The 27,603-nt window shown below is 46.2% G+C and overlaps 1 protein-coding gene across 4 annotated transcripts in view; it reads left to right on the top strand.

Moving 5' to 3' along the window:
- The window catches only part of dst (dystonin), a 614,201-nt gene that overhangs the window by 364,420 nt on the left and 222,178 nt on the right, over positions 1–27,603 (top strand). For all 4 annotated transcript variants that reach the window (XM_080191940.1, XM_080191941.1, XM_080191942.1 and 1 more), the window contains 7 exons: positions 1,551–1,757; positions 4,556–4,705; positions 5,438–5,671; positions 8,675–8,830; positions 11,296–11,529; positions 15,397–15,669; positions 17,659–18,204. In XM_080191940.1, the coding sequence (XP_080048066.1) occupies positions 1,551–1,757; positions 4,556–4,705; positions 5,438–5,671; positions 8,675–8,830; positions 11,296–11,529; positions 15,397–15,669; positions 17,659–18,204 (1,800 nt within the window). The remainder of the gene's footprint in view (positions 1–1,550; positions 1,758–4,555; positions 4,706–5,437; positions 5,672–8,674; positions 8,831–11,295; positions 11,530–15,396; positions 15,670–17,658; positions 18,205–27,603) is intronic.

The following is a 27,603-nucleotide window of genomic DNA, read 5'->3' as shown; positions in this document are numbered from 1 at the left end:
CACATCTTCCAGGGTGACGAGGGGATGGGTTAGGGAGTGGGAGAGGTCACAAGTTGGAAGTCGGCAGCAAGAGGAAGGTGGCATGCTGAAGTGATGGCCGAGTGGTATTTTCGCTGGACTATTAATCCAGAGACTCAGTTAATGCTCTGGGTTCCCAGGTTCGAATCCCACCACGGCAGATGGCGGAATTTGAATTCAATAAAAACAAATCTGGAATTGAGAATCTACTGATGACCATGAAACCATTGTCGATTGTCGGAAAAACCCACCTGGTTCACTGACGTGCTTTGGGGAAGGAAATCTGCCGTCTTTGCCTGGTCTGGCCGACATGTGACCCCAGAGCCACAGCAATGTGGTTGACTCTCAACTGCCCTCTGAACAAGGGCAACCAGGGATGGGCAATAAATGCTGGACAGCCAGCGACGCCCATGTCCCACCAACGAATGAAAAGAAAAAGAGGCTGGGTTAGGTCTCAAATTTGGTGCCAATTTGGTCTGGTGGCCTACATCAGAATAACTTTGGAAGTAACTTTGAAATGAATCCCTTAACACTAACCAAGATTACAGGCCCCTTTGACTGATTACCATCAAAGAAAAACAACATTAAATGGGGCAGTGGTAAATGGCAGCTTATTATAATGAATGCACAGCAGTGATTCCACTGTTAGTTGGAGCTCACAAGAACATGATACTTTGATGCGGAGATAGGCCATTTGGCCCTTCAGGCCTCCTTCGGCATTCAATAAGATGGCGGCTGATCTGGTTGTGGTCTCAACTAAATTTTCCTGTCAGCCTCACTATAAACCTTGACTCCGCGGAATATCAAAAAGCTGCCGAACTGAGCTTGAGTAGATCCAGTGACCCAGTGCTCACTGCTTACTGGGAAAGGGAATTCCACAAACTAACAACACTCAGAGGAATATTCACCATATCTCCGACTTAGAAGGGAGATCTCTGATTCTCAAACTGTGTCCCTGAGATCTACTCTCTCCTCCTCCTCCTCCTCCTCCTCCTCTCTCTCTCCCCTCCACCGCCCCCCGGAAGTGGAAACATCCTTTCAGAATCCACACTGTCAAATCTTCTCCAATCCCTCGCCTTTCCCCATTCCCTCTCCCTCCCCCACTCCTCCTCCCTTTCCCGCTCCCTCTCCCTCCCCTGCTCCCTCACACTTTTTCACTTCTTTGTGCTTTTTCACTCCTCCACGCTTCTGCCTCCCTGCTCTGTCCTATCTGCTTCCCTCCCCTCTCTTTCGGCTGCTTTCCAACTATATCTCTCTCTCCCCTTCCATCCTTTCTTCAGCTCCTTCCCCCTTTCCCTCTCTCCTTCCCCCTTTTTTGGTTCTTGCTCCTCTCTCTGTACCCCTTTCTCTCTCTCTCTCTCTCTCTTTCTCTCTTCGTCCTCCCCACTTCTTCTCTGCTACTTACTGATTTGTCCAATTGACGATCAGTTTTTAATGTAGATGTTGCGGAGTTTTGGATAAGTCCCGGATGTTGGGTTGTAAGTGAGGAAGTCTTTAGGCTGGAAAGGTTCATTGTAGACCTTCATTTGCAGTTGCTGAAGTGTGAACTGGAGGAACCTGTCAGACGGGATCTGAGAGCAGCAGAGAAATTCCTGGAGGAAGCTCACCTGGATCCCAATGAACCCTTACTGAAGATTTTGGAAACCGACTGTAAAGATTTACAGACGTCTCTTGGGGATGTGATTGATGTGTGTGCGAGCAGGGTCGAGACCCTGTCAGGCGCCATTGAAATTGAACAGGTCTGTTATCTTGCTTCTCGAATGTTTTACAAATGATTTTCTCCTTTTCCCTGTCAGAGCGAATACTTGAACAGTTGTATAATTTCTGCATTGCTTCAGAAACTAAAAGTAGCACTTTATTAATGTTGAACTGTCTCCTGAGATACACGCGGTGGTTGCTGTCTCCCCACCACCACTGGAAATCTGGAACGTTCTCTGTTTCCTCATTTCCCGCACCCCCCCCCCTTCCAAAAACAACCTGTAGATGATGAAGAACAATTGGAACCTTCACAATTGAGTTGGATCGTTTTTTGTAAAGTGAAGCGGCCGAGAAACACGGAGTAAAGGCACAAGGATGAAGCTGAGGTGCAAGTCTGTCAAGATTCAATCAAATTGTGGGAAAAAAAACTTGGAGCAGGGGGCCGAGGGGGGCACAACTAAATGACCACTTCCTGTTTGATTTGATTTATTATTGGGATACGGTGAAAAGTATTGTTTCTTGCACACTATACAGGAAAAGCATATCATTCATAGAGTGCGTAGGGGAGATGGAAAGGTGAGAGTACAGGATGTAGAGTTACAGTCATAGCTCGGGTGTAGAGAAAGATTAGCTTAATATAAAGTAGGTCCGTTCAAAAGTCTGACGGCGGCAGGGACGAAGCTGTTCTTGAGTCGGTTGGTACGTGACCTCAGACTTTTATATCTTTTTCCCGATGGAAGAGTATATGGGAGTCCTTAATTATGCCGGCTGCTTTTCTAAGACAGCGGGAAGTGTAGGCAGAGTCAATGGATGGGAGGCTGGTTTGCATGATGGACTGGGCATCATTCACAACTCTTTGTGGTTTCTTGTGGTCTTGGGCAGAGCAGGAGTCATACCAAGCTGTGATACACCCAGAAACAATGCTTTCTATGGTGCATCTATAATAGTCGCACCACAGTGAGTGTAGTGTTCCTTTGTGCTTTATAGAAAGGCCAATGTTCAGTGTTCTTCATTCGACAATATACGCTTATATAAAAGCAGCCAGTGGAATTACACTGGTGAACTATGGCTGTGGGGTTAGTTTTACAGCAGGGGATACTTATTCCTTAATTCCTCTGCCCATCCCTCAGTAGAAAAGTTGCTCACAAATTAACCCAGCAGTTCCTCAGGGAAGAAGGCACCATGAATGCCGGAGTGAGGTGAGCTGTGCTTTTTGAATGTGGAGGAGTTGGGTGACCGATGGAGGCACACGGGGGTGGTGTTATCTTTGTTGGGGGTACCGTCTCTGCGATGTCCCAAAAGGCAACATGCGACTTTTACAGATGCACCAGAGAAAGCACCCTTTCCGGATGTATCACAGCTCGGTACGGGCTCCTGCTCTGCCCAAGACCGCAAGAAACTACAAAGCGTTATGAATGAAGCCCAGTCCATCACCCAAACCAGCCTCCCATCCATTGACTCTGTCTACACTTCCTGCTGCCTCGGAAAAGCAGCCAACATGATCAAGGAGCCCACGCAGCTCGGACATTCTCTCTTCCTTCGGGAAAAAGGTGCATCAGCCTGAGTCCCCTACCTCCTGCTTCTTCACCACACTTACCCACCATCCCCGCCAACTGCCATTTTGGCATGGGCGGCAAAATCTTTGGGGTAAGTTGGCGCACTGACAAGCCGGTTAACACGTTTTTCAGCTGGTGGGTGGGCTGCCGGTTTGGCCGCCTGTCTAGCTGCCATTTTTTTGGGAAACGCGCGTGCAGTTGTCGACACACCGGATCGTCCGCGTGCCTGTTCACTACTCCCACATAATATTATTGCCTCTGAAGTCTGTTCCTCCTCATATGCTGTCCAATGGCATCAATCACTTTCCTCGGAAAAAAAACCACTGGCCTCCAGCTGTTTCTACGTAAAATAAACCGAGTGCTTCAAGACGTTCTCACCCACAGCTTTGAAATTGACTATAATGCAAATGGTCGGTGGTTGTGGCCATTAATGGGGAAGGTGTTTCCATTAGTCAGAGAGACTCGGATCCAAGGGCACAACGTCAGAACAAAGGGACAACCCTTTGGAACCGAGATGAGGAGGAATTCCTTCAGCCAGAGGGTGGTGAATCTGTGGAATTCATTGCCACAGAAGGCTGTGGAGGCCAGGTCATTGAGTGTATTTAAGACAGAGATAGATAGGTTCTTGATTGGTAAGAGGATCAAAGGTTACGGGGAAAAGACAGGAGAATGGGGATGAGAAACTTATCAGCCATGATTGAATGGTGGAGTAGACTCGATGGGCCAAATGGCCCAATTCTGCCCCTATATCTTATTGTCTTATGGTTTTTATTTCATTTGCCCATTATCAGTGCTTTCTCATTTTAACAACAGCCCCCTTTCAAGCTGGTTATTCTCCCTGGAAAGACAGAGAATGAGGGGAGACCTAATAGAGGTGTACAAAATTATGAAGGGTATAGATAGGGTGAACAGTGGGAAGCTTTTTCCCAGGTCGGAGGTGACGATTATGAGGGGTCACGGGCTCAAGGTGAGAGGGGCGAGATATAACGCCAATATCAGAGGGACGTTTTTTTTACACAGAGGGGGGTGGGGGCCTGGAATGCGCTGCCAAGTAGGGTGGTGGAGGCGGACACGCTGGGATCGTTTAAGACTTACCCGGATAGTCACACGAGCAGACTGGGAATGGAGGGATACAAACGAATGGTCTAGTTGGACCAATGAGTGGCACAGGCTTGGAGGGCCGAAGGGCCTGTTTCCTGTGCTGTGCTGTTCCTTCTTGTTTTGTTTTAATTCAAGCTGCGATTCTAATACAAACTGGTTGTCATTTTTCTGCTCATTTTCAGTTCAAGGTCAAATCCGCACATCAGGACTTCCTTGCCACTCTGGACCGGCTCTCTGGTCACATCCAAGAAAATGCTGTCATCTTAGAAACTCTCCGCACTGACAATCCCAGGGATTTGGAGGATCTTAAAAGTCGCATACAACAGCACAAGGCAAGTGTTGCAGGCAGCTGCCAGACCTCCAGCAAACGGTTGCATTCACGGGAAATTCTTTCTTTAATTTTGAAAGAAGAAAGTAATTTTGCAACAAAAAAAAAACCACTTTCAAACATTAACCATGATGAAAACATTTTTGGGCAGCGCGGTTGCACGTTGGTTAGCAGTGCTGCCTCACAACACCAGGGATCTGGGTTCGATTCCCGGCTTGGGTCACTGTTTGTGCGGGCCCTGCCCTGTGTCTGTGTGGGTTTCCTCCGGGTGCTCCGGTTTCCTCCCGCAGTCCAAAGGTGTCCTGGTTAGATGGATTGGCCACACTAAATTGCCACTTAGTGTCCCAAGATGTGTAGATTAGGGAGCTGAGTGGGGTTAAGACGTGGGGTTAGGAGATAGGGCTTGTGTAGGATTCTCTGTCGGAGAATCAGTGCAGACTCGATGGACCAAATGGCCTCCTGCACATAAGGGATTCAGTGATTCTATGATTTAGTAGATAACCTGTGAGTAAATAACATGGGTTCCCTTGCCAAGTACCTCAACGAGATGGAGTGAAGCTTGTGGGGCAGTTCAAATCAAATGCCAGCTTCCTTGTTTCCATATGTAACTGCATTTGTAATTGCAAAAGGTTGCTGTCCAATGTTCTTTGTAATAACCGTGAGCACTGAATAAACTTCCTGTTGGATTATTCCGTGGCATCGACCGGCCATTGACACTATTTCCTCCTTTGTGCAGGATTTGGAGAAAACCTTCGCTGAGTTGAAAGTCCAACTGGACACCACCACGTTTGACGTCCAGTTCTTTGTTTCTGAGCACGCGCTGGACCTTTCTCCACAGGAGAACAGGAAACTGCTCAAACTCTTGAATGGCACCCAAACATCTTTCAAAAGTGCGATGGACAAATTAACGGCACAGCTGGAGGTTCTGAATCTTCAGTTACAGACCAGATTAGAGCAGGATGATCAGAAGGTTTGAGTTGCTCGATTGCGGGTGATTGGCATGATACATAACAAAATCGTCTATAACCTGCGTCTGTGAAGCTTGTTGAATTTCTCCTTTTACTAGCATTGCTTGAAGACTCTACGCTGGGAGCCTGAAGTCTGTAGCCGTGTGGTCAAGCCACCTTGATGCCCCACAAGCTCAACATGGACCTATGTTCTCAACCTTTAGCGTTTCCAATAACATGTAGGGGGAGGCAATGACCAAGTGGTATTATCACTAGACTAGTGATCTAGAAACTCAGCTAATGTTCTGGGGAACCCTGGGTTCGAATCCCGCCGTGGAGGTGTTGGAATGTGAATTCAACAAAAACGTGAAACCATTGTTGATTCTTGTAAAAAAAAACCCATCTGGTTCGCTAATGTGCTTTAGGGAAGGAAATCTGCTGTCATTACCTGGTCTGGCCCACATGTGACTCCAGAGCCACAATAATGCGGTTGACTCTCATCTGCCCTCCAAGGGCAACTAGGGATGGGCAGTAAATGCTGGCTGGCCAGCCAGCGATGCCTATGACTTATGAATGGATAAAAATGAAATTGCATTTATATACCTTTAATTTAGCCCTGACTACTCTGAGTGTTAACAAAATGTTTTGACGTTAAGGTACATGAGGAGACATTAGGACAGGTGACTAAAACCTTCCTCACAGAGGAGCTCCATGAAGGTGGAGAGGTTTAGGGAAAGAATTCCAGAGTTGAGGGCCAAGGTGTGGCTGATAAATGTGGAGCAAAGGATTAGACAATGGCCAAAACTGAAGGAATTCAGGTAGCTTGAAGGGCTGTACAAACGCAGGTTACAAAAAATTTGGAGAGACAAGGCCCGGAGTGATTTCAAACCAGGATGGAAGTTTCAAGATTGAGGCGTTGCTCAAACAGGAGCTAACAGAGTTCAGCGAGAACAGGGCTGATGGAGGTATGATATTGTCAAAAGAGCCAGAGAAGATGCAACAATTTTCTTTTCAAAATGCCTTGAGTACTGATCTGGAATGCATTGCCTGGAAGAATGGTAGAAACATGTTTTAGGAAGGGTTGGTATGGCATAGTGGTTAGCACTTCTGATTCAGAGCACCAGAGACTCAGGTTCGAATCCCGGCTTGGGTTACTGTCTGTGCGGAGTCTGCACGTTCTCCCCGTGTCTGCATGGGTTTCCGCCGGGTGCTCCGGTTTCCTCCTACAGTCCGAAAGACGTGCTGGTTAGGTGCATTGGCCGTGTTAAATTCTCCCTCAGTGTACCCGAACAGGCGCCAGAGTGTGGCGACTAGGGGATTTTCACAGTAATTTCATTGCAGTGTTAATATAAGCCTACTTGCCACATTGGTAAACAAACTGGATATACGTTTGAAAAGAAAAGATTTGTAGGGCTATGAGGAAAGAGCAGGAGAGTGAAATGATTTAGAAAGCTTTTGAAAAGAGTCTGCATGAGTATGATGAGCAGTGTCATCGTCCTGTGATGTATCATTCTACGGTCGAGATATATGGTTTGATTGACAGAACAAGCAATAGCATAAATTCAGGTTCTTTGCTTATGCATGTGTGGTGCAACATTCAGTGTATAAAGCTTTACAGAGCTGTTTATCAGCTGTGACGCGAACATATCAAATTTACAAAACTAGAATTCCAATCCTTGATCTGTCTCTCCCCCCCTCTGTCATTGTCTGTTTAGCTTAGTTATTAGTGTCACAACAGGAATTAACACCGCTATGATGTTACTGTGAAAATCCCCCAGTCGCCACACTCTGGCGCCTGTTTGGGTACACTGAGTGAGAATTTAGCATGGCCAATGCACCTAACCAGCACGTCTTTCAGACTGTGGGAGGAAATTGGAGCATTCAGAGGAAACTTGCCCAGACACTAGGAGAGTGTGTAGACTCTACACAGACAGTGACCCAAGCCAGGAATCGAACCCCGGTCCCTGGCGCTGTGAGGCAGCAGTGCTAACCACTGTGCCGTTGAAGAACTGTCTCAGGAGCTGAGGTTGGAAGTTCGCAGGAAGTGTGAACCAAAAACCAAACCCTGCAAAATTTGAAACAAAAAAAATAGCAAGTGCTGGAAATACTGAGAATGCCTGGCAGCAGGAGTGGTGAGAAAGAAGAATTATTGTTTCAGGTTGTTAACCTTTTATCGGAACTAATGTTGTATCCTGTCAAAGCCAAAGGCTGTCCAGAAGGTCATTTATGTGTCTGTTTGCTACATATGTGTCCGGCGCCCTCACTGAGTGAGGCTGGAAAATCCTGCCCTCTGTATGTAAAGGGTAGCTCTGGTATGATTCACTCAGTGATGAAGAGTCTGGGAGCTTGATGCCACTTTCTGAAGTTCGAGGCTTCCACCACACTCACCTGGGATGCGATCAGCCTCATCTTGAGCTGCAGGTTTTTATAGTGTGAAGTATATCCCGAATGGGAGTTGTGTGGACTCTTATTAATGAACCAAATGAAAAGATGTCGTTATTTAGTAATGAAATTGTGACATTCTTTGTGAATAATTTGCAGCATGCCACTGCATGGGATCACTGTTTACGTAACATTTAACACTGAAATTAGTCCTTGTTTTAAAATGCACTGTTTAAGATTCAAAGACTTTGCACTCTTGTGACTAACACTGTGTTTCTGTAGACCTTTTTACAGATGACTGCTTGCCGCATTATTCACTCCCAATCTCTCGAGAGAAAAAAAAGCCTGAATCTTAGGCCGTCTGAACAAAACAAATATAAAGGGCAGCTGTTATCTTCCTCCTTGCATGACATCTGTGCGGGTGTGACACTGATGGAGCTAGCTCCTTCGTGAGATGCATCCTCTGTTTTTAATCGGATTTATTGTAACCCACCTTGGTTCACACGTTTGCCAACTGTTATCATGTTTGCAGCATACACTGTGAAGTAGCATGTTGTACAGAAAGAAAATGCTGTCTTATAAACAAAATAAGAGCAATATAACCGAGATGGTGTGTTTTCTTTTCCCCCCGGGGGGAAAAACAGGCTTTCGAGGAAAAGCTAGGAGATTGCAACAAGAAACTGGAGGAAATGTGTGACTTGTTGATGGCAACTGAAAGTAAAGTAATTGACCTCGACAGTGGGATGTCCATTACTGACGATGGATTAGCTGACTTACAACAGCATCAGGTGGAACACCAGGTGAGTGGTACAGTGTGGGGTGCGTGCTTTAATGATTAGCAAGATGTTTAAAAGTGGTGTAAATTGTGTAATTAAACATTTTAACCCACCCTCATTACTGGCCATGTTCCCAGGCCCATTGATGGGTTGTTGGACACGATGGCTGGTATTTTACCTTGTCCGCCTGAGGGTTGTAAGATCCCAGCCGAGGCCAGCAGAGAAGGTCACTCTGCGAGCCTCACCTGCCCTGATTCTGGGCCAGGCAAGGCAGTAGAATTCTGGCCAATGAGCCCAGAATTTCAAACACCAGGGTGTTAGTTATCACCATCGGTGATGGCCGGGTGGTATTATCCTCGACTATTAGTCCACAACCTCAGCTCATGTTCTGGGAACCCCGGCAGATGATGCAATTTGTATTCAATTAAAAAAAAAATCTGGAATTAAGAATCTTCTGTTGACCATGAAACCATTGTCGATTGTCGGAAAAACCCATCTGGTTCACTCATGTCCTGTAAGGAAGGAAATCTGTTGTCCTTAGTCGGTCTGGCCTACAGAGCCACAGCAATGTGGTTGGCTCTCAACTGCCCTTGGACAACAAGGGATGGGCAATAAATGCTGGCCCAGGCAGCGACATCCATGTCCACATGAATAAAAAAAACAACCCATCATTAATGATGGCTTTCATAACTACCCGTCAACTGAATCCTCCCTCAGCTCATATAGATGCAACAATTACTTTACAATATGTAAATTCAGAGGTGTGTGGGATGTACGTCAGAGGTGGACCCTTCTGCAGGGGCCAGCTGCATCCTAATGCGTGCTGGATGGACCACAGCAGCTGGCCCTCGGCACTCACCCAGTACTTGCCCGTGGCTCCAAGCCAGCTTTCGCACCCTGGTAACTGGATCGATTCTCAGGCCAGACCAGGTGAGGGTAGAGTGCAAGCTGGTGTCCACGTGTAAGAGAGATCTCCAATCATCCATTTTCAGCGTACAAAACAAACATGCTGCTTTGATGGATGTAACACTATTCCCTTCCTGGTACTGAAAGCATCACAGCACAGCTGTATGGACAGTGGTAACCTTCATCGCCACGGGCGTAGAAGGCACTACCCATCATCCACTGCAGTTGTGCACATCATTGGACATCTTGACTTGTCCCACAGCAAACAGATGCACACAAGTTTTTCTTGTGTTCACCCCTTACCAACTCCATCGCAGTCATCCTGTTGTATCTCAAAATAAGAAAAATGCAATCTTTTAATATTCACCCACACGTGGCAATATATTGTTGGTGAGTCAGAAAAAGGAGAAATGGGAACTCCATAAAGCTTCTTGGAAGATATGAGCTCTCTTACAAGGTACAGTTGGGTGAGTGGGATCGTTCCCCGGCTTTCTTCTTCATTTTTCTGTTGATGGCCCACAGATGACTACAAAGATAGAATTTGGTTTCATCAACGTTTATTTATTAGTAGGGCAAGTAGGCTTACATTAACGCTGCAGTGAAGTTACTGTGGAAATCCCCTCGTCGTAACTCTCCAGCACCCGTACAGGTGCACTGAGGGAGAATTTAGCACAGCCAATGCACCTAACCACCACGTCCTTCAGACTGTGAGAAAGATACCCAAGCAGCCACGGGGAGAACGTGCAGTTTCTGCACAGACAGCGACCCAAGGCGGGAATCGAACCCAGCTCCCTGGCGCTGTGAGGCAGCGGTGCTAATTGTGCCACCATGCCGCCCGGAAGGTGCTGTCTAAGGATCTTTGGTGAATTGCTGCAATGCGTCTTGTAGATAGTACACACTGCTGCTACTGAGCGTAGGTGGTGGAGGGACTGAATGTTTGTGGATGTGGTGCCAATCGAGTGGGCTGCTTTGTCCTGGATGGCGCTGAGCTTGAGTGTTGTTGGAGCTGCACCCATCCGGGCAAGTGGGGAGTATTCCATCACACTCCTGACTTGTGGAGTCAGGAGGTGAGTTACTCGCCACAGTATTTCTAGCCTCTGCCCTGCTCTTGTAGCCACTGTGTTCAGGCCCTTCCTTTTTTCATTTAACAAATCATTATCGTTGGAAAAGACCAAAAGGGGAATTGTGCTGAGTGATTTTTATCATCAGGTTTTTATTGAAACGATCTTGACGATCACTTGTGTGGCACGGTAGCACAGTGGTTAGCACTGCTGCTTCACAGCTCCAGGGTCCTGGAGTTTGCACATTCTCCTCGTGTCTGCATGGGTTTCCTCCGAGTGCTCCAGTTTCCTCCCACAGTCCAAAGATGTGCGGGTTAGGTTGATTGGCCATGCTAAGAAATTGCCCCTTAGAGTCCAGGGATGTGTAGGTTAGAGGGATCAGTGGGTATGATATGTAGGGATATGGGGATAGGGCCTGGGTGGGATTGTGTTCGGTGCAGACTCGATGGGCCGAAGGGCCTCTTTCTGCACTGTAGGGTTGTATGATTGTTCTAACGTGTATCTTACTCCGGTGTGTTTCAGACCTTGCAAAGGGAAATCCAGGAGAATGCAGCCACTTTGGCAAAGGTAATGAGTGCAACTGAAGAGTTCCTGGAGAGGAACGGGGACAAGCTGCAGCCGGAAGAAAGGGTCGCCATGGAGAAGAAGCTGAATGATGCCAAGGCAAAGCTCAGCGTGCTGAGTGAGCAGGTGGATTCCAACCTCAAGGATCTGGACAATGCTGTAACAACTGCTGTCAAACAGGAGACTGAGAAGGTACAGATGATTCCTTTCCTCCATCTGACAGTGATTAAATTGTCCTTGTGGTAATCTCCTATTGTAGGATGTAGAGTTAGAGATGATAGAAACGTAGAAGATAGGTGCAGGAGGAGGCCATTTGGCCCTTCAAGCCTGCTCTGCCATTCATCACGATCATGGCTGATTGTCCAACTCAATAGCCTAATCCTACTTCCTCCCCATAACCTTTGATCCCATTCGCCCTGAGTGCGATATCCAGCCGCCTCTTGAATACATTCAATGTTTTGGCATCAGCTACTTCCTGTAGTAATGACACCCCACAGGCTCACCACTCTTTGGGTGAAGAAATGTCTCCTCGTTTCCATCCTAAATGGTCTACCATGTATCCACAGACTGTGACCCCTGGTTCTGGACTCTTCCACCATTGGGAACACCCTCCCTGCATCTACCCTGTCTAGTCCCGTTAGAATTGTGCAAGTCTCTATGAAATTCCCACCCCATTCATCTGAACTCCAGTGAAATCAATTCTAATCTAGTTAATCTCTCCTCATACATCAGTCCCACCATCCCCGGAATCAGCCTAGTAAACCTTCATTGCACTCCCTCAAGAGCAAGAACATCCTTTTTCAGAAGAGCAGACCAAAACTGCACACAATGCTCTAGGTGTGGCCTCACCAAGGCCCTATATCTGATGCTTGCTTTTTTTTAAATGTAGTTAAATATATAACCAGGGCTGAGGGGCCTGCGTTACAAGGGGAGCTTGGAAAGTATAATTATTCCCCTTGGAACGCAGAAGGTTAAGCTTTTAAGTTAAAGTTTATTTATTAGTAGGCTTACATTAACACTGCAGTGAAGTCACTGTGAAAATCCCCCAGTCGCCACCCTCAGCATCTGTACGCTGAGGGAGAATTTAGCACCTAACCCCCACGTCTTTCAGACTGTGGGAGGAAACCCACACAGACACAGGGAGAACGTGCAGACTCCACACCAGGAATCGAACCCGGGTCCCTGGCAGTGTGCCATCATGACCAAGTAGAGGTTTTCAAGATAATATGAGGTTTCAAGAAAATAGCTGAAGCTGAAGTATTTCCTCTGTCCAATAAGTCAGTAATCCAAAGGTCACAGACTTAAAATCATGGCTAAAAGACCCAAAGAGAAGGAGGGGAGAAAGGGAGTTGGAACGCCATCTGAAAATTTGATGGATGCTGATTTCATAATAGAAGGGAGTTGGACAGATACTTAATGAGGAACTTGGCAGAGTTATGGACAAAAGGTGGGTGTGTGATATTTAGCAGACGGCAGTTTCGTAAGAGAAAGCCAGCAATGGCATTAAAAGCCAAAAGGTCTCCTCTTGTCCTATAAGTGTCTGTGATTCCAAATATAAGAGTGCATCCTCACCGATTTAATGTGCCATGATGTTTTAAAAGTATAATTTCAATGGACTGAACATATTCCCCTTCAATAATATCTAATGCCTTGTTTAATGTAATGCAAAGCAGAATGGGAAATCAGGTGTAGAGCACTGGTCTTGTAAACCAAGGGTTGTGTGTTCAGTCCTCGCTGGGTCAATAGTTTTGGATGGCACAGTGGTTAGCATTGCTGCCTCACAGGGACCAGGGACCCAGGGACCTGTGTTCAATTCTGGCCTTGGGTCACTGTCTGCGTGGAGTTTGCACATTCTTCCCATGTCTGCGTGCGTTTCCTCTGGGTGCTCCGGTTTCTTCCCACAGTCCAAAGTTGTGTAGGTTAGGTGCACTGCCATGCTAACTTGCCACTTACTGTCAGGGGAACTCACAGGGTAAGTACATGGAGTTATGGGGGAATAGGGCCTGGGTGGGGTGGTTGTTGGTGCAGGCTCAATGAGCTGAATTACAGCATACTACAGTGCAGAAGAGGCCCATCGAGTCTGCCCCTACCCCTGACAGGCCCTGAGCTGCCCACCGACTGCCAATCTCCTGTAGGGATTCTGAGTCTATAAGATCAGTTGTATTTTGGGTCAGTGCTTAGACTGTTCAGCCCTTCTAAGTGAAATTTCTTGCTTTGTGGTACACAACAAACCTTTTAATCAAGGTGTTGTGTATATATCTTAGTTGCTATAAAATCTAATGCTCTGATATCTTAAACCCTGGAAATATCATAGAATCTCTACAGTGCAGAAGGAGGGCATTTGGCCTATCAGGTCTGCACCAACAACAATCCCATCCAGGCCCTATCTCCATAATCCACATATTTACCCCACTAATCCCTCTATCCTACACATCTTTAGACATTCAGGGGAAATTCAGCATGGCCAATCCACCAAACCAGCACAATTTTTGGACTGTGGAAGGAAACTGGAGCTCGGGGAGGAAACCCATGCAGACACGGGGAGAATGTGCTAACCCTACACAGACAGTGACCCAAGCTGGGAATCGAATCAAGGTCATTGGAGCTGTGAAGCAGCAGTGCTAAGCGCTGCGCCCACCGTACCGTAATATAAAAAACATAGGAGCTGAGTAGACACTTAGACCCTCAAGCCTGTTAAGTTTGATCATAGCTGCTCTGTATTTTAGCTCCATATACTCACCTTGTTTCTGTAACCCTTCATATCTACACCTGGCAAGGTCTGTTGGATTCAGTTTTGAAAGGTTCAGTTGATTTTGCACCTACCTCCCAAGCGTTGGGGTGGTTTCAATAGCTTTTGGGTGACGACTGTTCCAGATTTCCGTGGCCCTTTTATACATTTCCGCAAGAAGTGTACGTAAAGGAGCTGTACCTTACTCTTGAACTAATTGTTTTCACGAAAGCAGCAAAAATGTGAGGGGGCAACAACTTTGCATAGTCCGGGTAACCGATGTGAGTTTGTGCTTTTTAAACAGAGCTGTACGGTGGTTGGAACAGTTCCATCCATCCTCAGTACGTTGACAGTCAGCGCAGAATGGATAAATATCACATTACAATTCACAGACAATGTGTACCGTGTTATCTTGGGAATGCTTTTTCTCCGTTGAGCCTGCATGGGATTCTCCGTCAGTGCACCATAAAACACAAAATCAAGATCGATTAGTTGCCTGTCTAAACTCGGAGAGAAGATTAATTTAGGTTTAGATTACTCGGAATGGATCCACTTTTTAATGTGTCTGTAAAGCATTGATACTTTATGAAGTCATTGAGGGAATAAATGTTTGGCTTTAATGTTGCAAGGTTAACCCCACACTTAATGAGGTTTAATCAGGGATAAAATGTTGCTTTGTGTCTGAACCTGCCAAACTTGTGTCAGCTGTGACAGAGCTAAGTTCTGGAATGAGTTTTACCTGGTTGTAGCCAAAACAATTTTTGAGATCAGCTTTTTGTTTCTGGCGTGTAAGGCTTAACAGTTAGTGACTTGCTCAGCCATCACCTGTGTGCAGCATTTTTTTTTAGTTTTTGTTTTATTTATTACTGTCATAAGTAGGCTTACATTAACACTGCAATGAAGTTACTGTGACAGTCCCCTAGTCATCACACTCCGGTGCCTGTTGGGGTGCACTGAGGGAGAATTTAGCATGGTCAATGCACCTTACCCAGCACATCTTTGGGACTGCAGGAGGAAACTGGAGCACCCGGAGGAAACCCATGCAGACATGGGGAGAATGTGCAGACACCACACAGACAGTGACCCAAGCCAGGAATCGAACCTGGCTCCCTGGTGCTGTGAGACAGCAGTGCTAACGACTGTGCGGCTACCTCCCATGTGGTATTTAGAAGGGAATTACACAATATTGACCCCGAAGTGTCAGTAATATAGGATGGGGACAGTGTGTCACTTGCACTGAAGTCTAATTTGGCACGAGAAAATCCCATCTATTTTTTGAACACTTTCTTTTTAAATTTCTGAAAATGCTTCTTGTGGTTTTTGCTTTCCAGGCTGCAGCAGTCGAACAACTGAAGGAAAATGAGAATAAAATCCAAGGACTCTTGGGTTGGTTGTCCAGTATTGGACAGCCAGCTACTGAAGAGGACCAAAGGGAGAGCCTGCAGCAGAATGGCAACACTATCTTTGTGGATGGACTGAAGAGACTGGAGAATGAGGATACAGTCAATGGAAACCTACCTCGTGACTTGAGTGAGACCAAAGGAGATGAAACGATGGAGTCAACAACTGATGGGGATTTGGACAATCAATACCAAAAAGCCAAGGTGTGGAATGAAGCTATTTTCAATCTTTGGAAGTTAATGATATGCAATGTTTAGAAGGATGAGGGGGGATCTTATAGAGAAGTATAAGATGATGAAAGGGATGGATAGGGTAGAGGTAGAGAGATTCTTCCCACTTAGAAAGGACAGTAGGACTAGAGGGCACAGCCTCAAGATAAGGGGGGGGTCAGTTTAGAACGGAGTTGAGGAGGAACTTCTTCACTCAAAGGGTGGTGAATCTCTGGAAATCTCTGCCCGTTGAAGTGGTGGAGGCTGCCTCGCTAAATATATTTAAGACACGGGTAGATAGGTTTTTGATAGACAAGGAAATTAAGGGTTATGGGGAGAAAGCGGGAAAGTGGAACTGAGCCACTTCAGATCAGCCATGATCTTATTGAATGGCGGGGCAGGCTCGAAGGGCTAGATGGCCTACTCCTGCTCCTATTTCTTATGTTCTGTTTTTATGTGAGGCATTTTTTTTCCAGCATTGGATGTAAATGCAGTGCTAAAATAATTACAGTGAAAGTCAATGATGGAGGCTTGTCCATTTTCAATGCAAGTGGGCAGGATTTTACAACCTCGCTTGTCCCAAATCCATAAAGTCTCGCCCGAGGTCAGTGGACCTTTCCACAGTCCGCCCCTCGCCCAATTCCCGTGGCGGGCGAGATGGTAAAATTCCGGCCTGTGTGTCTAAGGCAGTTGACATACAAATCTTCAGTATGCACCACACGATAACATTGTGTCGCTGTCGACATTGGTTCAGTGAGTGCTATTTGTGCCTCAGATTCAGGAGGTTGGGGTGGGTTCGAGTCCTGAGATTATCACAGAATCCCTACAATACAGAGCAGGTCATTCGGCCCATTGAGTCTGCACTGACTCTCTGACAGTGTATTTTACCCAGGCTCTATCCCCATAACCCCACAACTTTACCATGGCTAATTCATCTAACCCCCACACCTTGGGACACAGGGGCAAGCTAACATGGCCAATCTACCTATTGTTACGCGGTTGGAGGTAATACCTCCCAGATGGGATGGGGGATTCAAGAACTAGGGGTCATAATTTGAGGATAAGGCAATAAACCTTTTAGGATTGAGGTGAGGAGAAATATCTTCACCCAGAATGTGTGAATGTGGTGAATGTGTGGAAATTACTTACACGGAAAGTAGCCAGAACGTGTGATTTTGAGAAGAAATTAGATAAAGCTCTTGGGGCTAAAGAGATATGGGGGGATGGGTGGATCAGGATATTGAATTTGATGACCAGCCATGATCATAATGAATGGCGGAGCAGACTCAAAGGGCCAAATGGCCTACTCCTGCTTCTAATTTGTAAGTTTCTATGAGATGTTAAAACCAAAACTCCCTCTGCCCCCTCCAGATCTTTTGGCCACTTTTTTGGATGATGAACCGGAGAATTCTTGTATCTCGGCTAATGTTCACCTCCCCTCCAACCTAACTGAAACACGGATCTTGTTATTTGTGGCCATGTGCTGTGTGGGAAATGACTGCCGTTTACTATATTTAATAGTAATTACACTTTAAGAAGTCCTCCGTCAGCTCTGGGGGGTGTTGGATGTCCAAAGGATATAAAGGTGCTATATAAATGAAAATCAGTTGTTCTTGGTGCCACCCCACCTAATGCAAGAACAGTGGCTGGCACTGCTGCCTCTCAGCGCCAGGGACCCGGGTTCGATTTCCAGCTTGAGTCGCTATCTGTGTGGGTTTCTTCTGGGTGCTCTGGTTTGCTCCCACAGTCCATAGATGTGCGGGTCAGGTGGATTGGCCATGTTAAATTGTCCCTAGGTGTCCAAAGAGGTTACAGGACACCCAGCAGGGGGGCTGGGCAAGGGTAAGATGTTCTTTTGGAGAGTTGGTATCCACCTGATTCTGCACCATACGGTTAATGATTTAATATAAATTCTGATGTGGGAAAAAAAGCCTGTGTGTGTGTCCTTAGTGACCGTTCCTGACATGCTTTTGTTGAAAACAGATTCACCACCAACAAGTTATGTCGCAACAGCAGTCCTACATCATCTCGACGCAGTCAGTCCAGGACTTCCTGAAGAAGCAAGGTCCCAGTATCTCTGCAGAGGAACGAGAGAAACTGGAGCATGACCTGAATGAGTTGAAGGTTCAGTACGAGAGGACGCTGGCCCAGTCGGAAACCCGACTGAAACTGGTGCAGACGGTGCAGGACGAGCTGCAGAAGTTCTCCGCCGATTACAGAGAATTTGAAAACTGGCTGCACCAGTCCGAGCTACAGCTGGACGATCTCCAGTCGGGTGCCGCGGATGTCGAGACCTTTACCGGCAAACTGCAAAGGCAGAAGAGCTTTTCCGAGGACGTCATCTCTCACAAAGGCGACTTGAGGTACATCACCATCTCAGGGCAAAGAGTACTTGATGCTGCTAAATCCTGCGGCAAACTGGAGCAGGACAAAGATGCAAAGCCTCTCATTGACACGTCTGCAACCTGTGCCCAGGTACAGAGGCAACTGGAGGTGGCCAGTGACTGCTATAAATTGCTGCACTCTAAGGTAAGGCGACTTCATACTGACCAATGTTCTTCTACTCTTTGACCGGTTTCCTCCTGTAGTTATGAGCGTGACACAGCCAATGGGTGATGATCAGTCACATGGGATAGGGAGAAGTCGTCAGATGGCAAATTGCTCAATTCACCTTGTATTCGAGTCATTTTATACCGTGTTTATCCAGCAATGGGTGAAGAGGAGAGGCAACAGCCTCGTGATATTATCACTAGATTATTAATCCAGAAACTCAGCTAATGTAATGGGAACCCGCGTTCAAATCCTGCCACGGCAGATGGTGGAATTTGAATCCAACAAAATAAATAACTTGGAACGGAGAATCTACTGATGACCATGAAACCATTGTCGGAAAAACCCATCTGGTTCACTAATGTGGAATAGGGAAGGAAATCTGCCATCCTTACCTGGTCTGGCCTACATGTGACTCCAGAGCCACAGCAATGTGGTTGATTCTGAACTGTCCCCCACAAGAACAACTAGGGATGGGCAATAAATGATGGCCAGCCAGCGACGCCCATAGCCTACAAATGAATAAAAAACTCAATGTTTGCAAAACACATGCGCGTAACATTTGTTTATCTCTGCTAACTGTCTCTCTGGACGGTTGCTGTTGATGGACGATACTGCATTGGTGAAGGTTAAATGTGATCGCGGAGGTCAGGTCTGCCCCATTCTGTTTTTTGGCCAGTGCCACCTTCATTTTCAGTGGTGAGGGAGAAGGGTGTTGCGTCGGTAACGCAAACGTTCGTCAGCCCCACGGATTATTTCAATTTCAAGAGTTATATCAAGTGCGACATCACAACACAGCTGAGGCTACCGTCTGTTCATGTGTGGAAATGGGGATTTAAATGGTTTTGAGATTGATTTGTCAAGCGAATGAGTCACCACACAGAGACGAAAAGGTAGATTCATTCCTGACACACAGGCCTTACGTCATACTCGTCTTAAACACCGGCCGGCATTTTACAACCTCGCTTGGGTGAGGCTCGTAAAAATCCTGCCTGAGGTCCACGGAGAAGTCCGTTCTGCGAGCCACACCCCATCCCGATTCCGGGCAGGAGCGCTTGAAATTCTGGCCGTTGTCCTCATTGCAGTGAATACTGGAGATAAATTCCTAATTACCCAGTCAGAGTCGGATTGTGTTCCTATTTTGTGTTTAACTGACCACCTGTCTCTCACTTTCAGACTGTAACCAATTTACTAAATCTTATTTAACCAACTTGTACGCTTAAAACAGGAAGCAAGATAAATGTTCCGCGTTTTGTTTGAAAAACCTGCCCGTTACAGAAATGTGAGAGCAATCTGTTTCCCAAGATAGTTTAACAAGACAGACTGAGATAATTAACTACTATTCACTTTTAGAAGTCATTCTTGGATCAAATGGGTAGCATTCTCACCTGTTCAGACAGAGCTCAACCCCCACTTCAGAGACCACGTAATGCAGACAGACACTCTTGGGTTGCACTTGTTGTCTGTGAGATATTCTATCCAGACATTTCAACCGGTTTATTACACGTTTACCCAGGTGCCTTTACTTTATGAGGCAGACAGAGGGTTCTGGTTCAAACCTAGCTTTATTAAAAACACTCGTGGATTAAAGAAGCAATTCTTACACAGTAGATTAACCTTCCCCAAACTGGTCTCGTAGCCTGGGAAAGCAGATATTACCCAATCTGGTGAAATCGATTGGGCTGTTGGATTCAATTCACTGAGCTCAAGGCGACAGATAAACTCAGGGTCCTCTTAGCATGAAGGTGGATCTTGCACACCCTGTTGCATTGTCCCAGGTCACTGAAGGTTTGCTGGAGTTTGTCTTGAATATGGCTATTTTATCCTTCTCCTCCCTTCCAACTTGCCCTGATTTTTGGTCAATAGGGTGACAGGGTAGAGGGTCACAACATGCAATGAGGTGAGGCCAGGTCATCTGAGCTTACATGTATTTCAGGGAGTCTGGAATACACAGATATCATATCTCCTGATGGGTTTCAAGTTACAACAGATATTCCATTGTAAAGTTTGAACCTCTCTGTTCAATATGAAAGAGGACTTGGTTCTGGTTTCGGGGTCATGATGACTTCCCTATTGTTACGGTGAAGTACCCCCTGTTCGACATGTGAGACAGTTCTGGTATGTGAACCTGTTGGCTTTTGACCTGTGGTAACCCCATGGAAACAGTTTTTAGCTGTACTACTTTAAAATGTCCAGTTTGATGTTGGGCCTAGTTTCTCAGGCTGTGTCCACTTGACCCCAGGCTGTCGGAGGAGCCTTTCTTCAGATAAGAGTTGAACTGAAAAGGCTTAATCTGCCAATCTGCACACAGTTCCACGCTGGCCTTCAGCGTGTTTGTGAGGGGGGCTTGCTGTGCGCAAATTGTGTTTCCCAACATTACGACACTGATCGCACGTCAAAGGGACTTCACTGGTTGTAAAGCACGTTGGCATGTGGCACAGTTGTGAAAGGGACTATGTGAACACAAGCTTCTCTTCCTTTCACTTGCAACCTAAGTGTGGAACAGTGTAGCAGGATATCTGAGGCCACTAGATGGCATTGCCTTATATAGTAACATGACTGTCATCCATAATTGCTGTTTCTGGTGCAGTAACAAGTTTTGCGTCAAAGATTGAAGGTGAATGTGGAACCTGACTTTCTCCATAAATATATCAGAGTTGATTCCGGAGTTAAGAGAGTCTGCTTATGAGGAGAAATGAGTAGACTGGGGCTATACTCATGGGAATTCAGAAGGATGAGGGGAGATCTCATAGGAACGTATAAGAGCTGGAGGGAATGGATAAGATAGAAGCAGGGAGGTTGTTTCCACTGGCGGGCGAAACGAGAACTAGGGGGCAAGGCCTCAAAATAAGGGGAAGCAAATTTAGGACTGAGTTGAGGAGGAACTTTTTCACCCAAAGGGTTGTGAATCTGTGGAATTCCCCTGCCCAGTGAAGCAGTTGAGGCTACCTCATTGAATGTTTTTAAGGCAAGGATAAATAGATTTTTGAACAGTGAGGAATTAAGGGTTATGGTGAGCGGGCGGGTAAGTGGAGCTGAGTCCATGAAAAGATCAACCATGATCTTATTAAATGGCGGAGCAGGTTCAAGGGGCCAGATGGCCTACTCCTGCCCCTCGTTCTTGTGTTAGAGTCATGGAGATGAGGGGGTTGGACTATGAAGAGAGACTAAATAGACTGAGTCTGTACTCGTTGGAGTTTAGAAGGATGAGGGGGGATCTTATAGAGATATATAAGAGAATGAAGGGGATGGATAGGGTAGAAGTAGAGAGATTCTTCCTGCTTAGAAAGGATAGCAGGACTAGAGGGCACAGCCCTCTGGGGGGGGTGGTGGTGGTGGAAGGGTGCAGTTTAGATCAGAGTTGAGGAGGAACTTCTTCACTCAAAGGGTGGTGAATCTCTGGAATTCTCTGCCCGTTGAAGTGGTGGAGGCTACCTCGCTAAATATTTTTAAATCACGAGTAGATAGGTTTTTGACAGACAGGGGAATTAAGGGTTATGGGGAGAAAGCGGGTAAGTGGAACTGAGCCACTTCAGATCAGCCATGATCTTATTGAATGGCGGGGCAGGCTCGAAGGGCTAGATGGCCTACTCCTGCTCCTATTTCTTATGTTCTTATGTCATAGATGTTTACAACATGGAAACAGGCCCTTTGGCCCAACTTGTCCATGCCACCTTTTTTTTTAAAAGCCCGTAAGCTAATCCCAATTGCCTGCATTTGGCCCATATCCCTCGATACCCATGTAATGATCTAAATGCTTTTTAAAAGATAAAATTGTACCCGCCCTACTACTAACTCTGGCAGCTTGTTCCAGACTTGCCACTCTCTGTGAAAAAGTTGCCCGTCTGGACACGTTTGTATCTCTCCCCTCTCACCTTAAACCTATGCCCTCGAGTTTTAGACCCCCCTACCTTTGGGAAAAGATATTGACTATCTGTTTCATCTATGCCCCTCATTATTTTATAGACCTCTATAAAGTCACCCCTCAGCCTCCTAGTCTCCAGAGGAAAATCTCCCAGTCTATCCAAGCTTCTCCTTGTAACTCAATCCATCAAGTCCCAGTAGCATCCCAGTAAATCTTTTCTGCACTCTTTCTAGTTTAATATGTTCTTATATTTCTCTATTGAGAAGTGACTGCAGGCAAGGCATCAGGAAATGAAAGAAGCAGACAGAGCTAGTCTGAATCTGCCCTTGTTGCTTGATGGATTCAATGCCCCACTCACAACGATCCCCAGCCTATGAACGTGAAGGTTTGACAGCAGCTCCTGGAGTTGAATAGCTGATGTGATGCAAGTGGACGAGGACTGGACAAAAAAAAACAACCTAAAGTTTCTGTTCCCAGTGACTTCTGCTGAAACATTGCATGTTTTAAAGTTTATTTGTTAGTGTCACAAGTAGGCTTACTGCAATGAAGTCACTGTGAAAATCCCTGACTGGCCACACTCCAGCGCCTGTTCGGATACACTGAGGGAGAGTTTAGCCAATGCACCTAACCAGCAAGTCTTTCAGACTGTGGGAGGAAACCGGAGCACCTGGAAGAAACCCACGCAGACACGGGGAGAATGTGCAGACTCCACACAGACAAGTGACCCAAGCCGGGAATCGAACCCTGGCACTGGGAATCAGCAGTGCTAACCACTCTGCCACCATGTGTGTGACCAGGCTTGGACGTATTGGCCAGAAGTCTACCACCTTGCCCACCACAAAACTGGTGAGGGTCCGACAACGGGAATCGCCGTTGACCTCGGGTGGAAATTTCCTGTCTGGCCCAAGTGAGGCCGTAAAATCCTGCCCGTTGTCCCCAGAGTTACTGAAAAGAAATTGAAGAATGTACAGTTCCATCCTGATAATTCGAGCCATTTTTCTGGGCTAAAATAAAATTAAAAATATACTCATTTTAATTGAACAACATGTCAAATAAAAAATAACCGCAATGACTTGCCTTTATGTAATGCATGAAAGCATCCCCAAAGTGCCCGATAAGTAAATGTGAAAAAAACAGGTGCAAAACCGAACTTTAGGGGATGTGACCAGAAGGACAGTCTGTGTTAAGAAGGGCCTTTGTGATGGGGGTGATCGAGGCACTAAGAGGTATACTGAGGAAATTCCCATACATAACCATAACCTGCAGGCAAGGCTGAAGTAAGGGGATTTGCAAGGGGGCAGAGTCTGAGGAATGGAGAGTTGGAGCGAAGAGGAAATATTTTGTGCTCTGAGGTTGTAGGAACAGAGAAAAGTGCAATCAAGAATTTGATTTGATTTATTATTGTTGCATGTATTAGTACGTAGTGAAAAGTATTCTGCCTTACGCGCTATACAGACAAAGCATACCGTTCATAGAGAAGGAAAGGAGAAAGTGCAGAATGTAGTGTTACAGTCATAGCTAGATAACAAGGACACCTATGTCACACCCCGATTTATTGACTATAGCTCAGCCTTCAACACCATTATTCCTACGAAACTCATCTCCAAACTCCATAGTCTAGGGCTTGACACCTCCCTCTGCGACTGAATCCTGAACTTCCTAACCCACAGACTGCAATCAGTAAGGAAAGACAACAACACCTTATCCACGATCATCCTCAACACCGGTGTCCTCAGCCCCCTACTATACAACAACACCTCTTCCACGACCATTCTCAACACCGGTGCCCCACAGGACTGTGTCCTCAGTCCCCTACTATACAACAACACCTTTTCCACAACCATCCTCAACGCCGGTGCCCCACAGGACTGTGACCTCAGCCCCCTACTATGCTCTTTACACACCTATGACTGTGTGGCCAAATTCCTCTCCAATTTGATTTTCAAGTTGACTGATGGCCCCACTGTAGCGGGTCGGATCTCAGACAATGATGAGACAGAGTACAGCAATGAGATGGAGAATCTGGTGAAATGGTTTTTAAAGATTCGGATTGATGATTTAGATTGAAGATGTTGAATGAAAATGCAGATCAGCATGCTGCGGTTACTTTTATTCATTCATGAGATGCAGGTGTCACTGGCAAGGTCAGCAAAGGTGGCCCATCCCTAATAGTACTCGAGAAGGTAGCAATCAGCTAAATCCAGGCGCGAATGTCCGTGAGGGTGAAAGCAAAACCAATTCATGCAAATTATGTAAGATTCTAATTACAAGGAAGTGAGACTGTAAGATACAGGAGCAGAATTAGGCCATTCGGCCCATCGAGTCTGCTCCACCATTCAATCATGGCTGATAAGTTTCTCAATCCCATTCTCTCACCTTTTCCCTGTAACCTTTGATCCCCTTACCAATCAAGAACCCATCTATCTCTGTCTTAAATAGACTCAATGACCTGCCCTCCACAGCCTTCTGTGGCAGTGAATTCCACAGATACACCAGCCTCTGGCTGAAGAAATTCCACCTCATCTCGGTTCTAAAGGGTTGTCCCTTAACTCTGAGGCTGTGCCCTTGGATCCTAGTCTCTCCCACTAATAGAAATATCTTCCCCACGTCTATTTTATCCAGATGTTACAGTATTCTGTAAGTTTCAATGAGATCTCTCCTCGTCCTTCTAAAATCCATCGAGTACTGACCCAGAGTCCTCAAACACCCCCAATATGTCAAGCTTTTCATTCCAGGAATCATTCTCGTGAACCTCCTCTGGAACTTCTCCAAGGCCAGCACATCTTTCCTTAGATATGGGACTGAAAATTACTTGCAATATCCTAAGTGTGGTCTGACAGAGCCTTATAAAGTGTCAGCAGTATGTCCCTGCTTTTGTATTCTAGCCCTCTCAAAATGAATGCTAACATTGCATTTGCCTTCCTAACTACCAACTCAACCTGCAAGTTAACCATAAGAGAATCCTGAACTAGGATTCCCAAGTCCTTTTGCACTCCCGATTTCAGAATTTACAGCAGCATGGTATCGGAAAAGGATGAATAAAAATTGCCAATGTTGGAGATACGTGAAGACTATGGGTGGGACTTTATGACATTCCCCCCAAGTCCCCCTCACCCAGAGTACCACCACTACTCTCAGTTGGAAATTTCCATGCACATATTTGAACAGATTCATGAGAGTTCATGCTGTCTGGGACCAGGGGCAAATTCTGTAAGTCAGACCAGGAAAGGACGGCAGTTGGGTTTTTATGATAATTGACAATGGTTTCATTGCCATTTAATTCCAGAATTTTTTTGATTGAACTCAAATTTCACCATCTATCATGGTGGGATTTAAACCTGGATCCCAGAGCACTAGCTTGGGTCTTTGAACTACTAGCGCAGTGACAATGCCACTGAGTCACTGCCGTAATGATAATCAGAGTGGTGTCTGGAACGTTGTCTGAAAAGGTTGATTCCAATACTGTGACTATGGGTGGCACAACGGATAGCACTCTGCCTCACAGCTCCAGGGACCCAATTCTATCTGTGCGGAGTCTCCACATTCTCCCCATGTCTGCGTGAGTTTCCTCCGGGTGCTCCGGTTTCCTCCCGTTGTCCAAAGATGTGTGGGTTAGGTATTGGCCATGCTCAATTGCACTCTAGTGTCCCGGGATGCATAGGTTAGAGGGAGTAGCGGGGTAAATGTTGGAGGTTTACGGGGATTGGGGCTAGATGGGATTGTTGTCAGTGCAGGCTCGATGGGCCAAATGGCCTCCCCTTCTGCACTGTAGTGTTTCTCTTCGGCCATTCTTGACTAGTCTGTGGGGCAGCTCCCCCAATTTCTGCACAAGCCCCAAGATGTTAGTAAGAAGGACTTTTCAAGATTGACTGAGCTGATTAGGTAGCTTTAATGGGGTTTAAACACTGGCATAGACTGTCTGGACTCAGTGACCTGTTTGTGCTATTAATACGCTAAATATGAGGCTGGAATTCTCTGGTTATTCATGCCAGTGGGATTCTCCAGCCCTGCCGGCAGTGTGCCCATGCCCATGGCAGGACCAGAGAATCCCGCCGTTAGTTAGCACCCAACACGCCACCTCCCACTGGCGGGAAACACGCGGATGGGAGGCCGGAGAATCTCACCCCAGGTCTTGCATGAGACAACATCACAGAGGCAGCCCCAAGATCTATTCGCAAGTAAAATCGTGAAGCTGGAATTCGATATTCCAGGAGTGGTTCAAGCAGAAACAAAGTCAACGTTGAACGTTAGATTGGATCAGTGGATAAGGGCAAAGCGATTGATGGGATGTGGCAGTGGAGTGAGGAAACGTATTAAGGGCTGATTGCTGGAATGTGATTGGTTGAACTGAAGGGCTTGTTTCTTTGTAATAAACTTGCGTGTGTTTCAAGAGAAGAGTGTGATGTTTGTTACGATTAATTGTAATTCCCTTCCTTCCTACCCCTGAAACGAAATATTGGATTCTTGATGTTTATACTTAACTAAAACGAACTGATCAATCGGGAACAGCATTCACACCGGATTGCTGTCTCCATCATTACAATGGTGCTTAATTGTGCCTTTAATTCTCGAGTCATTTTATGTTGGTTGATTCTCAGACGTTGTCCATCTCAGACACTTAGCTGCGAGTTTTAAGTTTGTTGCACAATGCATGAAAATAAAACTACATCAGTTAGTTTTTGACATTACGCTCACATCAGGGCAGCATGGAATGTAGTTTCATTGTTCAGTATGTTTGATTTATAGCTACAGCGCTGGCAAGAGCTCATGTGGAAAACTACAGCCAGCGCGGGTCGTACTTTCTCATTAGTGTCTTCAAGTAGTGGCCCGCGCACGTGTTTTTAGGGTACAATAAAGAATTGAGTGCACAAAATTCAGGCATAGCGAGTAACTGTGAAGGATACTGGTATGTTGGCCAATTTTACAACAGAATTGGAGCACATGAGTAAGGAAGTGTTACTGCCATTGTAAAGAAGTTTCATAGGATCGCTACAGTACAGGAAGAGGACATTCAGCCCATCGTGTATGCACCACCTCTCTGTCAGAGCATCTTACTCAGGCCCTCTCCCCTGCCCTAGCCCCGTAACCCCACATTTACCATGGTTAATCCATCCAACCTACACATTTTGGGACACTAAGGGGCAATTTAGCATGGCCAATCCAGCCAACCTGCACATCTTTGGACTGCGGGAGGAACTGGAGCACCCAGAGGAAACCCATGCTGATACAGGGAGAATGTGCAAACTCCACACGACAGTCACCCAAGTCTGGATTTGAACCTGGGCCCCTGGAGCTATGGGGCAGCAGTGCTAACCACTGCTGCCATGCCAGAGCCCCCAACTGGAATATTGTGTGTGTTTTTGATCTCTGTAACTATGGAGAGATAGAATACCTACAGTGTAGAAGGAGGCCATTTGGCCCATTGAGCCTGCACCTACAACAATATACTTATCTTAGAGGGGTTGTAACAAATGTTCACTAAGTTTGAGTTCTGAAATGGGAGGGTTGTACAA

Source organism: Carcharhinus amblyrhynchos, chromosome 7 (genome assembly GCF_965287045.1).
Source record: "Carcharhinus amblyrhynchos chromosome 7, sCarAmb.v2.hapA, whole genome shotgun sequence".
NCBI classification, from domain to species: Eukaryota; Metazoa; Chordata; class Chondrichthyes; order Carcharhiniformes; family Carcharhinidae; genus Carcharhinus; species Carcharhinus amblyrhynchos.
Note: the sequence above shows the minus strand (reverse complement) of the source record. Positions and strands in the feature narration are given on the sequence as shown.